We start from the raw sequence: 15,910 nt of genomic DNA, 5'->3' as shown, positions 1-15,910 counted from the left end.
CATATCTTTTGGCTTCGCACTATCTCCTTTAACCGGCTCATACAAGTCTTTATAGTAAAGGATATCTTTCAAATGTAATTTCATTCATAATTCTAAATAGAGTTTGTGTAGAGTATATATATACACTAACATTCTATAACCTAATGGGCCGTATCTCCAGCCCATTTAATCAAATATAATAATAGAATATCAACTAATATAACATAGTCTAACACCCCTCCTCAAGTTGGAGCATGCAAATCACAAATGCCCAACTTGGATCTAAAATGGTTGAATAATTGTTTCCCAAGAGGCTTAGTGAGAATACCAGCCAATTGAGAAGTTGTGGGAACATGGGAAGCAACAATAGTCTCATCCTGGATATGATCCTGTAAGAAATGTAAATCCACTTCAATGTGTTTGCTACGCTCATGAAACAATGGATTCTAAGCCATATGAAGAGCTGATTGGCTGTCTGAGTACACATGCATACCCGATTGAGGTACTCCAAGGAACACCATGACCCCTTGTAGCCACTTCAACTCACAAATCAAAGCTGCTAAAGATTGATACTCAGCCTCAGCGGAAGATGAGGCCACATTTGACTATTTCTTAGACTTCCAGGACACGAGAGAAGAGCTAAGAAACACCAACCACCTAGTAACCGATCTACGAGACTTGGGACGGGATGCCTAGTCCAAATCACACCATCCAGATAACTGAATATTACAATCACTCCTCAAGAGTATACCTTGTCCTAGGGCATTCATCAGATATCTCACTAATGCTGCCTGATAGTGATCCTGTAATGGGTCATGCATAAACTGAGATAATATATGTACAGAGTAAGCTATATCAAGTCTTGTGAAAGACAAATATATCAATCTCCCCACCAACCGTTGATAGCTCTCCGGATCCTCCATCTGTGCACTCACTAACTCCCCCAACTTATGATTCTTCTCCATAGAAAAACCAACAGGCTTAGCACCCAGAAAACCACACTCGGAAATAATATCTAGAACGTTTTTCCGTTGACACAAAGAAATTCCCTCAGCACTCCTGGCAACCTCAACCCCCAGAAAGTACTTCAAATCCCCCAAGTCCTTTATATGAAAACATGATGATAAATATTGCTTGAAGGCCTCTAGTATCCCCAAATCACTCCCTAATACTATCATGCCATTCACATATATCAAGACATGTAAGCCAGCATCACTGCTCACAAAGGAAAATAGAGAATGATTCGAACGAGACTGAATAAAACTATAAGAAAGCAAGGCAGTTGTCAGTTTGGCAAACCAACAACGAGGCACCTGTTTCAGTCCATGGAGAGACTTACGCAAGCGACACACTTTATTGGTATGATCGAACTCAAAACCTGGTGGTAGGCGCACATGTATATTTCCTCTGTCAGATCACCATGGAGAAAGGCATTATGCACATCCATCTGGTGCAAGTGCCAACCCCGAATAGCAGCAACTACAAGGAAGGCCCGAACAGTACTCATTTTGATAACTGGAGCAAAGGTCTCAGAGTAGTCAATCCCCTCAAGCTGATGGTTGCCAAAGACAATCAGACGTGCCTTCAAGCACTCAATTAACCCATCAGAATTGTGTTTGATCTTGTAGACCCAGCGACTGCCCAATGCCTTCTTCCCTTGAGGTAAATCCTCCAAACTCCACATTCCATTGTCCTCCAAGGCTCGTATCTCACTCTACATGGCTGCGCGCCATCCAAGATCATGAGAGGCCTGTCTATAAGATTTAGGCTCAACTCTTATAGAAATGGCATCCAAAAAAATCCAATGTCTCAAAGAGAATAAATCATAACTCAAATGATGTGCAAGAGGATACCGAGTACTTGTGGAAGGGTCGGAGTCAGATGAATGATGTCGAAGGGGGTAATATAATTAGTCAACCAAGAAGAAGAAGTCCGAGTCCTCATACCTCTGCCCAAATGTGGTTGTTTGACGCTCGACTGCGTCTGTTCAACGCTAGACTCGCTCGCCTGCTGCACAACCGGCGAACCAGGCTCCTCAGCAGAGCTCTGCGCATTAGTCTCCTTCATCGAATCCTGCGCACTAGCCTCTTCGCCCAAAGTCCTCTCTAGCTCATCAGACACCATGAACTCTCCTACCAAAACCTAGTCTGGTGCCTCATCCACAATACTAATGGGAGGATCAGAGATAGGACAATCCACAGGGGCAAAAGGAAACTCATTTTCATAGAAAATAACATCACGAGACACAAAAACCTCCTTAGTTTCCCAATCCAATAACCTACACTCCTTCTTATCAAGTGGATAACCCAAAAACACACACTTATGACCACGACTAGCAAACTAGTCACGACGAGAGTGTAAATCAAAGGCATAACAGAGGCAACCAAAAACACGCATGTTAGACAGAGTGAGAGCGGTATCATATAAAACCTTATAAAGAGTATGAAAGCCCAAAACACGAGAAGGAGTCCTATTTATCAAGTAGCATTCAGTAAGAACACATTCCCCCAATACTCGATAGGAATAGAACTCTGGAACATGACAGCCCGTGCAACATTCAAGATATGTCGATGTTTCCTCTATACTCTACCATTTTGTTGAGGAGTATGCACACAAGAAGTTTGAAATAATACATCAGCCTTAGAAAAATAAGATTTCAAACAATTAAATTTTGTTACATTGTCAGTTCTTATATGTCTAATATCAACTCCAAATTGTCTTTTGACCATAACACCAAACTTTATAAAGACAGTGAAAACTTCAGTTTTAATAAATAAAAGAACTACTGTTAGATAAAAGATAAAAACTCTTCCAAAACTTCTCTCCCAAAATTTTTCGAAAAATTCTCTAAGTCTTCTTAAAAAACCGGCCTACGGTTGCAAACTTACATGATTTTGATAATTTTAAATAAAATAATCAAAAAGGGAGAAATTGTTAGATAAATTCAGACCGGTTCGAATAAACCTAACTTAAACAAACTTCCCATGCAGGAACAAGGAACCGGACCGGATGAACAAGAGAACCAACTGAAGAAACCGAACCGGTCAAGCTACCAAACCGATCAAGAGTATTCGGAACGTGACCGCACAAAGGAAGGATCGGCCAAAGCTCAAAACCAGAACCATCAAACAGCCGATTATCCACAAGACAAGAATAACCGGAAGAAGTCCGGTTACTTCACTATCAAAAGACATTCGGCCAAGTCAAGCGGCCGACCAGTACAAGAAGACAATTTGGGTATCTGTTGAGAATGATACCAAAGGAACAGACTGAATACTTCCATATCCATGCAAGTCTGAGGAAAGACTGTAGGCTGCAGAAAACAATACTACCGGATCCTTCTACTTCGGGATAAGCCAGAAAGGAAATCCTCAAAGTACAGACAACTGTCCAAACAGACAGTGCCTACATCAAGTAAAAGACAAACCCGGCAGGTTTGTCTAACAGACCGGCAGGTCTGAGACAGAATACCAGGTCTGAGGAGACGACCGCAGATCTGAGACACTGAATCACTGCACCTCTGATCAGCCAATCAAATTCAAGGTAGTGAAATATGACCGTTGGCATATTTCACCTATAAAAGGAGGCAGTTGCAGAAGAGTAAATGTGGGACAGATATTGGGATAACGAGAGCTAAGAGCATTTACTACAAGTGATAACAGTGTGCTATTCTAAAAAGCCTAAGTGTTGAAAGTTAAAGTGTGTTCTACAATTTCGGTGTAAATTGTAAGAGTATTATCGAGCAGAAAATAAGTCTCGATCGGCTTGTACTTGTATTCCTTAGTGAATATCCTTCTCGCGGTTTCGAGAGGAAGGGGTGACGTAGGAGTTTTATCTCCGAACATCCATAAAATCTGCTGTGTCATTTACTTTCTGCAGGCTTCATTATATAACCGACTAACTTAACCATACCGCTCCAAACCGAATCTATACTAACCATACCGAATATCCAGATTACCGAAACCGACCCACCATCTCCAAATCTTCATCATCCGAAACCGACCGCGCCTATCATACAAGTGTACCGCTTCAACCTGAAAGCAAACCTCTTCCGCGCTTGAACCTAGTTCAAGGGTTTGTGACAGGTTGTGTAGTATTGAAACCCCGGTGTTAATCTCTAACCGGATTAACCACCACCCTACGAGTGAGAACCGCCAACCGGTCCAACCCCCGGTCCACCAGCGGCGACCTAGATCCTAACAACTACCCACACAACTCGACTAAAATCATCAACCAAAGTAAGAAAATAACGTGCTCTATTAGAGGAGGGAACAGCATAAGAACCCCAAAGGTCACAGTGTACTAAATCAAAGATACTCCTAGCATATGAATCACTGTCATAAACAACACTCCTAGACGGTTTGGCCTGATGACAGATATCACAAGGGCTAACACTAGGAGAACGACGAGTAACACTAACACTAGGTAAATGCTGCAGCACACTGTCTGAAGGATGCCCCATCCTACTGTGCCAAATCCCAAGACTCTCGGTTGAGCAGACAAAAAGTGACGTCGTAACACTGCACCAATAGTAGAGACCCCCCCTTCGTTCACCTGCTCCAATCACCTTCCTGGTATTACGGTCCTGAAAAGTACATAAATCAAATGAGAATGAGCTATCACCATAATAATCATCAATCAACTGAGTAACAGAAATCAAGTTACAGGTCAAAGATGGGACAAAGCAATCAACTGAGAAATGGACCCCACAAAGTAATTAGTTAAACAGTCTTGGACCCTAGTGGCATGTAAGGTAACCCCTGAATCAATAATCCAAGATAAATAATACTTACCACTCAAACGATCAGTGCAAGAACCATCGTTACTAGCTAGGCGAATGAGATTATGCCACTAAGTAGGAATCAAATCAGGAATATGGAATGAACCATGTTGGGGTGAAGGGGGTTGCGCCACCAAACCCTGCGGACCAGCTGAACCCGATCATCTTACGTCTCTCCATTTTGGATTTCCAAATCTTCTAGTTATTATTTGTCAACCTGATCATTGTGATATTGCCTTCCATCTCAACCTACAAAAGCACTCTTCAAAAATAAACCTAATAGCTCTAATACCACTTGTTGGGAATTTTGAAACGAATAATAATTTATACTGTAATTAATCAATGTGAGATGAGTAAATACACAGATTATCCAAATCTAAAAATAAGAGATCAAGAACACAACAAAAAAATACCAAATTTACGTGGAAAACCCTCTCAACCTAGAAGGTAAAAACTACTGGGGCAATCGACAAATTTCACTATAAACAAGATAATTAAATAACTCTATATTTATGTTTGAATATTGAAAAATAAATAAATTATTTGGATTAAAAAATAAAATTAGATTAGATAATATAATTAATAAATGAATAAAGAGATTTTGAATCTGAGAGAATTTTTCAATGTAACCCTAATGATAATAAAGTCCAAGGATTAGTGATAGGATGAAATAAAAGAAAATGATTAAATTGTTGTCAAAATTGATTTGGTAGCTCATTCTCTCTTTTACACTTTGCCATCATTATATCATGAATTCCATCTTTAAATCAAAATTTTAGTCAAACCGAGATTGTTTAAGAAAAACAAGAGTGTGATTACAATCCAAACAAGCCTATATCGATTATATTCCTTAATTTGACAATTTGACATGCTTTTGATTGACTGGTCCTTAAATACTCATTATTTATATATTATGTCATATTAAAATTCATCATTGTGTATGATATTCTTGTTAGATAATTACTACTAGTTTTTAACAGTGTTGTTTGATTTTGGTAATTATGATTTACTTGTTTATGAATTTAGATTAGAGTTGAGCCAAGTCGAGCTTAAGACAGTTTGAGCTCGACTCGATCTCGAGTTCGAACAAGTTTATAAATTTGAGCTCAAGCTCGACTCAAAATTTTGAATAAAATTAAATTTTGAAATATTTATATAGAAAAATATTTATTTTAAATTTTAAGTTTTAAAAAAATAATATTATTTATTATCAGGCTCGAAAAAGCTCGACTCATATATTAAACGAGTCGGCTCGCGCTCGACTTAAATTTGGTCAAAGTTAAACTCAAGTCGGACTTTGATGAAGCAGCTCACGAACAACTTGGCTCACTTGCCGTCATAATTTAAATTCAAGATCGGACCTGAGAGAGGCGAATTAGGTCTGAAAACCCAACCCTTTGTGGGTTTGAATCTAACTATGAAATTTACCAAATTGTATCATATTGTTTTTTATATTTTTAAGTGTAAAATTCTTAGAAGCTAGCACTATGAATTTTACAAAGAAAAACTTAATTTAGAGTATCAAAAGACCAAATCGATGCTCTTGCTTTTAAAATCGATTTTCGGGGTTCCAAGGGGTTTGGGTTGTTTTTTATTCTTAGGGTATCTAGATAATAATATTTATAAACTACCATAAAAGTTTGAGTAGAAAATTTGAAGCATAAAGCTCGAATTGTCGGAAAAAAAATTTAGGTGACCACAATTGCTTTCGACTTTGTGAGTGGATTTGATGTTCATATTTAATTGAAATTGTTGGAGAATTTGAATTCTACACACCTGTACGGTATTACCACACTTTGCAGAGCTAAATTCGAAGTTATACGAGGGAGAAAAACACGTTTTAAGAAATCGTTGAAGTTTCCACGCGGCTGTTGGATATTTTTTTGAAAATCAGTTGAAGAACACGCCAAGGCTTTTGTCGGTCGAAAACCAGGCCACGGGCCTAGTCTGGCTTCTGGGCTTTTGGCTTGATCGTTGACTAGCCTGCTGACCGACCTGACCCAATGGGCTCGACTCTGCCAGAACCCTTGCTTGTCGTCGACCTTCAACCCAACTTTTTTTTTTAAAATTATCTAAAAGACAAATAAAATATGTTGATATCAAATAAATTGATCAAAATTCATCTATATATCAACATATCATTCATATCTTATATATTTTGGTTTATTTTATACCAAAATATTTTTTTTGCTTAAAAAATATTAGTTATTTAATGAAAATACAATATATCATATATCTCAACAAAAAATTCTTTAAAAGACACAAAAATATATTTAAAAATAAAATTGACTATGATATTTAAATATAAAACTGAAAGAATCTATTTAACTAATAACGTGAAGATAAATTATAGTTGACATAAGGGTAGAATTTTAGAATTGATTGATATGATTGTGATGATAAAATTATTGAATTATTCTTAGTTTTTGTTATAATAATAATTACTAAGTTAATTAATCAATGAGTTGACCCGACAATGGTGTCCTTAATTTAGACTTTAATCTCCTTCAATTTGACATATTCCCACTCTCACATATTATTTGGTTTTTTCAAACAAATCCATAATATTATTGATTCACATATGAATTTTAACCAATTTTTTTTAAAATAAAAATTATAATGAACTAGAATGACAATAATTATATGACCATCGGTTTTGGTTTTTGAAACGGTTTTAGTGAGAATAGAACTTTCATTAATGAAGACATACTAAAGTTAGTATTTATTATCCTATTCTTGTCCGGACTGCCATGTTTGGGCCAAAAATTACTTAATTTTGTGACAACCTATTAAATGTATAATAATTTTTGGAATATTTCTTATATTATGAAGGGAAATAAAATAAATAGTGGTAAGACCCAACTATAAATTAATAGTTAGAGTCTCAATTAAATAAAAGTTATTGGACCACTCATTTTTCTAAGTTTCCAAAATATTGAATCACAAGACCTTAAATTTTTTTAATGGTAAAAAAAAAGTTGTATTAATCACATAAAACAAATTTAAATGGATTAAAAATATTATTCAATAAATCAAAATTCTAAATTTATATAAAAAAATAATAATTTATAAAACATTTATGTACTTGTAAATTATAAAGAAAATTCGGTTTTTAGGTCAATCATTTGTCGTTTCGAAACCGATGATTTCGAACCAAATTTTGCAATACCTAACCATTCATTCATGAAGACTAACAAAAACATAAAAGGTATAAATTTAAATTTTTTGTTAATTTAACTTTCCTTTTTGGTAAGCTACTTAAAAAAAAACATAAGAGCATAATATATATAATCCATAGATAAATTGGTCTTAAATCAAAATCCCATTTTTCTTCATCCTCTTTTTCTCCTTTCTATGAGCATCTGTACTTATTCCGATTTTAGTTCAGACCGCAGCCAGATTAAAAAAAAAAAAGTTAACTAGTAAAATATTTTCATTTTCTTTTTAAATCTTTTTACTGCTTCCTCTTTATCTCCCAATTCTTCAAAACCAAATGAAAGTAAACCATTATGAATGACAAAACCCACCATCATTAAATTAGGAATCAGCTTTCGAATCCGAAGAACTCGATCCAGAGCAAGTCGTCCCATCGTCGCTGCTGATACTTGAATTCCGAGGTCCAAACAACTTCGGCTGTATCTTTTGCGAAGTTTTCGACGTTGGCTTCTGTTTAATATACTGAAAAACAAAAACCATTCAATCAAAATTGCTTAACTACATTTTCTTCAGATTTGTTTTTTGCTTAATTATTACCTCATCAACGTGCTTATAGAAAGCACTGATCTCTTCCTCAGTAAGTCCTTCATCTTCTCCATTATTCTTCTCTTCCCAACCGAGAGACCTCAGAAACGCAGCCTCTTCTTCTTCAGAGTAAAGGGTCTTTCCATAATTGTTCATATCATCATCAACCTTGTCCGTCAATTGCTTTGTAACTGACATATCCGATGGAGGAGAATCGATTTCCCCGGATTGTTTAACAACAGGAGAATCGGCTACTACTGCTTCAGTAGGACTGGTTCCAATTTCAATCGAAGATGGATTGGGCATAGAATTCTTCCTCACGAGATTGAAGAAGTCGTTTCTGCTTCGAGCTTGAGCTTGAGTTTGCCTCTTTTCCAAAATTGGTGGGACCGGCCTGCTATTGACTGGAGGAGCAACAGATGAAGAAGAGAGAACAACATTAACTCCTGCAATTTTGCTGTCGATGGGGGTTGAATTGTCCTTTGTGGCAAGAGGAGAACCATTGTTTCTTTCTCGAGATGGTTTGAGAACATGGAGCTGCTTTCCGCCCATAGATGTTCGATGAAGATCGGGTTTTACAGCATTGGCTCGTGGGGAAAGGTTAGCAAATGAAGATGGATTTTGTTGAGGTTGTGAAGTCTTGGATTTGGATTTCTCTGGAGCATTCAGTACCTAAAGCAGAAGTGAGTATGATCCAATCAAAGTTTGTTTTTCAAAATTTGTAATAAATTCAAGAATTTGTGAGAAAAATAAAATAAATCTCATACTTAACTAGATAATGATAAAAAAATAAAACCTACAAATATATGTACGCCGAAATTTGACACAAAATTCCAAAAGTAAAACAGAAAATACGATTTCTCTTGAATACCATCTTCACATTACTACCCAGATAAAAAATGTTGACAAAATTTTATACCAAATAAAGTTCCGTCCAATTCAACAGGCAAGTCTTATTGTACAATACTAGTTCTAGAGTTCATCTACACATGCAGCTAGTCTAAACAGCAGTTATAGATATGATTAGCATCAGTCAAGACATGTATGCATGACAATTATCGGTAAATCATAGCAGAATAAATACAGAAGTTGCTTCTAATGCTTAATGCCTATAAAATCTATGTTTTCAGGTCCAAAAATACCAAAAACTTAAACTTCCTTTGTTAAAAAATAGTCATGGAATGTGATCATCTCTAAAAGTGAACGCTACTGTTTTTTCATGTATGAGTGTAAGAGTCCACAACTGCTCATTTTTCAGCACCAACATGCTACCTATATTATAAGTTGTCTTTTGCAAAATGATCAGTTACATTTAGTGCAAACTGCAAATTAAAAGGAAATAATTCTTCTGAATAATTACTCTATTAGAATGGTTAATGGTCGACCATATTCTCCTTCTAAATCTCTAATGCTCATACTTAAGAAAATGATTTAGCATTTTTTTCATTTAAAGCAAGTTGCATAACTGAACACTTGTTAAGCGTAAAGCAATTGTCACCACCAAATAAAAGCAATGTTAAAGGCTTCAATACAATCTATTGATAATTCATCAATGTATAAACAATTTCAACTAAAAATATGATTTATGTTCTACTGCTAACATAGTCTCACAACTAAGTGGATATGATGTAGTAAGTTGTTTGGGGTTATTTCAGTAAAAAAACATTAAGGTATAGATATATAAGAATAAAAAATGGAGGGTATTTTGATTGATAATTTGAATGATGTGATGGCAGATTACTTGTTGGATTATTAGGAAAAATAACTCACATCAAACAAGGTTCCAGTTTTCTTTAATGAAATAAAGGATACACAATTAGATTTGAACTTCATAAGTTCTCATTCAAATAATAATAGATGAAACATAATTAACAAGTAATATTGAGGCTATAAAATTAAATTTGAAAGTAGGAATAACCAATCAATGAAAATAACATGAAACCATTCTGTATCTTGAGAATGATAAATACAAATATTCATATACTTTCTAAGCTACCTAAGCAAGTACTATACTGATAGTATAAAAATATATATGCAAATTAGCAAGTTTACCTATATTGTTCACAATTTGGTTCAGGACTAATCTAAATTTTCTTCTTTTACCAAAAGAGAGAAGCACAGTTAATCATGGCACTAACCTAGATCTTTAGCATAATAGCTTCTAACAGTTATAAAAATAGAGATGGCAATTACCGAATTTTTTGGCATAGCTGGTATAACAGGAATTAATTGCCTAGATTGCTTAAGAACCAACTCTTCCATTCTCTGATTTCCAACAGGTAACTGCAAAAGAATAAAATATGATAAGCCATAGATATTGCAACATGTTTCTGAATGAAAGATGAACAGCTTGTACACCTGTGGTATATTATTGGCACGAGTAGGGCCGTGAGCCACAGTCTCAGCCATGTTAAGCACACCAATTGTGCTTGAAGTTATGGAAGTAGCAGCAGTTGAGGTAATAGGTTGTTGAACAGATCCACTACCAACTATAACAGGAACCTCTGCTAGTGCTGATGTCCAACCATCTCCACCTAATATTGTTGGCAAGGTTTGGATGGCAGTAGCCAATACAGGTGATGAAACTCTTCTAACCTCAGAAGCTAATTGCTTTTCATCAGCTCCTAGTGATGGAAAGTCTCGCTCAAATGCAGTTTTTTGCACTGTGTTAATCAAACTGCTCACAGAAACCAGGCCATTACTATTACCATGGTTACTCTTATTATTGTTGAATTCAGTAGACACTTTTCTTGGCGATGATTCGCCTCCTTTCCCAGTTATCAGCGACTGTGAACGTCTCAAATCCTTCTCAGCCCTGTTTGGTAGTATGTTATCAAAAGGATCAGAATAGTCAAATCGCCTGAAATCACCCAAAATTGACTTGTCCTTGTCCTTGGAATCGTACTTTTCTCTTTCCCACCCAAAACTACTTTGAGCACGACGACCTGATCCGTTACTGCTGGAACTACGACGAAAGTAGGAAGATGTAGTTCTATCAGAGTTATATGATCTGCCTATATCATGTCCATTTACATTTGCCTGCCTATTTCTTGCATGTTTAGGTGTAGTGTGATCATCTATTATAATGAAAACACAATTAAGTCAGTCATATGAAAACAATATAAAAGACAGAAAATCAAAAAAGAACAAGATTTTACCAGAGATTAATGAGGATGACAATGTTTGATGTAAAGCAGTAGCTCCACCAGTTACATTTCCAGTGCCTTTCAGCCATTGGGGAATCAATGTAGGTTCAATTCTTTCCATAATTACTACTAAACATTATATAATGAAGTGAAAAAGAAAAAAGATATACACAAAAAGACTCTCTATTGAATCACTGGCCAATCATTTACTTGTTTCTCAAACAAAAGTTAGGGTTCTTCCAAATGTTAATCTGTTAATCTTCCTAGGCCATCAGAAAACAATCAATTTCTATTGATGTGCCTCTGCACTTGCACTCCAAACCATAAGCAATGACTGACTACCAGACAGACACTCCAGGACACTAGAAATAACAAAAACTCATCCAATCTTGCAGGTCCCTTACAATAAGGTTTAGCATAATAGGTGAATGACAAAGAATGAATTCCCTTACCTCATAAACAGTTTGAACATGCCAGTACCGAATTCTCCTTCTTATTATATAAGGAAGAGGCAAGGAATAGAAGAAGGCTACAAACTGATGATAGAAGAAAGGAGAAAACAGCGGAAAGCCCTAGAATAAGAGACCATTAAACAAAGAAACGAAATTTCTAACCAGAGAGGAGAACCCAGAAGGAGCAAGTTAAGAGTTTTTGACAGTGGAGAAATTAGTGCATAAAGGGAACAATCTGGAGAGATATAGAGGGTAAAAGAACCGGGTAACCCTGAATTGTCCGAAAATGGGCAAACCCTAAGTATGGGGAGCGCCGCCAAGGTTCGTCAATGGCGAACAGCAGTATCGATAGGCGAAGTTTCCTAGAGCAAGTGTTTGTATGTCTGTCTGTCTATCAATCGTTGTTACGTAATCGAAAGATGATGATAGATGATGATTCAAGGTTATATATTTGGTGGGTTTTTATGAAGAGAGTGATGAAAAGAGAAAGAGAGAGTATAGATGAAAGAGAAGCACCGGAAAAACGCAGTCTGCCTTGATTGCGCCGTGGGGAGAGAAGAGGATTTTGTGTGTGAGAAAACGAACGTGAAGAGAGAGAGAGAGAATGAATGAATTTTACTTGTTTAAGATGCAAGTTTTTTACTCTATTTCTTTTCATAACCTAATGTCTAACAATAATCCTAAATTAATTTTATTTCATTTTTAAATAATTTATTTATCTTTTTCATGAGAATTATTCATTTATAATCTTTTTATATATTTTAATCAGATTTATTTGATTTCTTCAAAAGATATTTAAGTTTTGTAATATGAAATTGATCATTACCAATGTGAATAAATTGAAGAATATATGTATACGACAAAACAAGAGATGATAATAATTATATGGAAAAATTCTTACAAAAATCGTTAACCTAATTTTCTCGAGAATATTCTAAGTATAAATTATAACGATCGCAATAAGTTCAGTTGTACGAGATTGGAATGCTTTGCAACGGAGAGATGAAGGGAAATCTTTTTCTTTTTTACTGTATTTTAACTTTGCATAATGGAATGTCTAACCAAAGTGAAGAAGTTGAAGGATATTGACTTATTCGTATCCAAGAGAAGAATGTGATAGTGCGTATATGAATAGATGTATCTTTTAAATCTAAGTGAAGAAGTTGAAGGATATTGACTTATTCGTATCCCAGAGAAGAATGTGACAGTGCGTATATGAATAGAGGTATCCTTTAAATCTAAGTGAAGAAGTTAAAGGATATTGACTTATTCGTATCCAAGAGAAGAATGTGACGGTGCGTATATGAATAGAGGTATCCTTTAAATCTAAGTAACGACCTAACAAAAAATTATAAATCCTAATTTTTTTACAGAATATCCTAAGCGAAATAATATCAATCAAATAAGTTTAGGGTTCAGAGGTATTATCACGACCAATGAAGAATATTCTTATTTTACAAACAAATCTCAGGGTTTGTGAACCAACAATGTCAAAAAAAAATACCAAATATAGAAATTTGTTAGAGTGATTTTAACGTGTGACAAACGACAAAAATGTAACTATTTATGCATAATAATAGATTTAGTCTTTTTTTAATTTTTTATAAAGTTAGCCCAACATTTTGTCGTCGTCATACATACCTCAATTTGAGGTAACTTAAAATATTTTCGGTAAAAATATTTTTAGTGAAATTGAACTTCAAAACATTTGTTCTCTTATATAATATTATTGCCATCTAAACTTAAAAGAGATGTTAATATTAGTTGTACAATAAAATGGTCAATGTTTAGGATAGATATAACCAATTATTAGAATTTTATTTTTTTAATTATATATATATATATATATAAAAGATAAGTAGTAAAGAAGTTGTTGAATATTATGATTTTTTTTTATGTTATTATAATTAGAAGAGTACGAACTTATACCAAGATAAGGGTAACTAAAATGTTAGAAACTTAAAGGCTATAAGATGAAAATAAGGAACTCAAGTGGGTTGATCTTTACGTTTAAATTTAGAGTCTTTAATATCTTCCCTCAAACGAAACAGGGAGGCACACACTGAGTTTATTACTTAATAAAAACATGTCGATTGATGCAAGTCTTTTAGTAAGGATATCGGCATTTTGATCATCGGTAGGTGTGTATCAAATGAAGAAAGATTTATGAGTAAAACATTCACAAACGAAGTAAAAAATCATTTTTTATATGTTTCATACGAGTATGAAAAATTGGATTAGTTGAGAGAAACACATCACTAATGCTGTCACACCATGGAGTATAAGGTTGAGGTGGAAAATATACAAAATTCACGTAACAAAGATTAAAGTTAAATGAGTTCAACAATGTCATTAGCTAAAGCTTGGTACTAGACCGAGCGACAACCTGTTGTTTTTTTGAATTCGATAAGATTGTCACAAAAAAAAATGCAGTAATTAATTGTGGAGCAACAGTTGTTTGGACAACCAACCTAGTTAGAGTTAGAAAAAGTAGGCACGATTGACAACACATGTTAGTTTAGGTCAAGCATACGTCATGTTATAACGGATGCGAGAACAATGATAATAATAATAATAGTAAAAGACAGAATGAAAGCGACACTCGATTTAACGTGGTATCCAGCAAAAGTGCTGACTAATCCACGGGCAGAGCCACTGAAAAATATTTCACTATAATCGTTAACACGGATTACAGATACTCAAAATAGTTCAAAAGAAAACTAACACCCAAGCCCTTTATTTATAGGGCCAGGTCAATACATTTTTCTTGCTCACTTCCTATGTGGGACAATCACCCAAAAAGAATATTCTAGGCAAATAAACCAACAAATCTTCACATTGACTTGAATATTTTCCCAGATAGCCAAATGCACCAGATGTACTTTAAATACCAGATATGCCAGATGCATTATGCTGAATGCCCAGATAAACAAAAATAGATGCACTACACTGAATGCCCAGATGTGACCTGCTCTGCCTCAGGCCTTGCCCTTTCAAGGGCAATCAACAGCTTCTAACATTGAGCAAATTCAAACAGTGTTGAAACTTGCTCTGCGGAACCGGCTTGGTAAACATATCAGCTGGATTGTCTGCAGTCCCCACTTTGTTTACCTTGATCCTCTTCTCACTTCTCAAAAAATGGTACCTCACATCAATGTGTTTTGTTCTTTCATGGTGAACTTGATCCTTGGTTAAGCATATTGTACTCAAACTGTCGCAGTACACTAAAGCATGATCGTGGTGTAGACCCAAGTCACTAACCAATCATTTCAACCAGATTCCCTCCTTAGCAGCTTCTGTCAAAGCCATATATTCTGCCTTTGTAGTAGACGAAGTTACTGTCGGCTGCAGAGTAGCCTTCCAACTCACAATAGAACCGCCAAGCGTGAATACATAACCAGTCATTGATCTTCTATTGTCTACATCTCCAGCATAGTCAGAAACTGAGTAACTAGATACTAGACACTGACTATCACCACCATAACTGAGACCAATATCAGATGTACCCCTAAGATAGCGTAAAATCATCTTCACTACTTGCTAGTGTTCCTTACCAGGGTCTCCCATGAACCTACTAACAACACTAACAGTATGTGCAAGATTCGGTCTAGTGCAGACCATAACATACATCAAGCTTCCCATTGCACTAGCATAAGGAACATGTGACATGTATTCCTTTTCCTGAGATGATTTAGGTGCAAATACTACAGACAAATGTGCATTTGAAGCACTATGAGTATTAATGGGCTTAGCAGTAACCATTCCAAACCTCGATAGAACTTTCTGAATATATCCCTTCTGTGACAAGAATA

General features: G+C 35.4%; 1 protein-coding gene across 1 annotated transcript; it reads right to left on the bottom strand.

Moving 5' to 3' along the window:
• Window positions 1-8,163: 8,163 nt before the first annotated feature.
• Window positions 8,164-12,706, bottom strand: LOC124919031. The gene is made up of 5 exons (XM_047459146.1): window positions 11,659-12,706; window positions 10,859-11,577; window positions 10,694-10,783; window positions 8,513-9,172; window positions 8,164-8,437 (listed from the first exon to the last, which is right to left on the bottom strand). The coding sequence occupies exons 1-5, from the start codon at window positions 11,765-11,767 to the stop codon at window positions 8,297-8,299; spliced, it is 1,719 nt and encodes a 572-aa protein (XP_047315102.1). The 5' UTR covers window positions 11,768-12,706; the 3' UTR covers window positions 8,164-8,296.
• Window positions 12,707-15,910: the final 3,204 nt, after the last annotated feature.

This window comes from Impatiens glandulifera, chromosome 1 (assembly GCF_907164915.1).
Source record: "Impatiens glandulifera chromosome 1, dImpGla2.1, whole genome shotgun sequence".
NCBI classification, from domain to species: domain Eukaryota; kingdom Viridiplantae; phylum Streptophyta; class Magnoliopsida; order Ericales; family Balsaminaceae; genus Impatiens; species Impatiens glandulifera.
The sequence above is the reverse complement of the archived record's forward strand: the minus strand, read 5'-3'. Positions and strand labels throughout refer to the sequence as shown.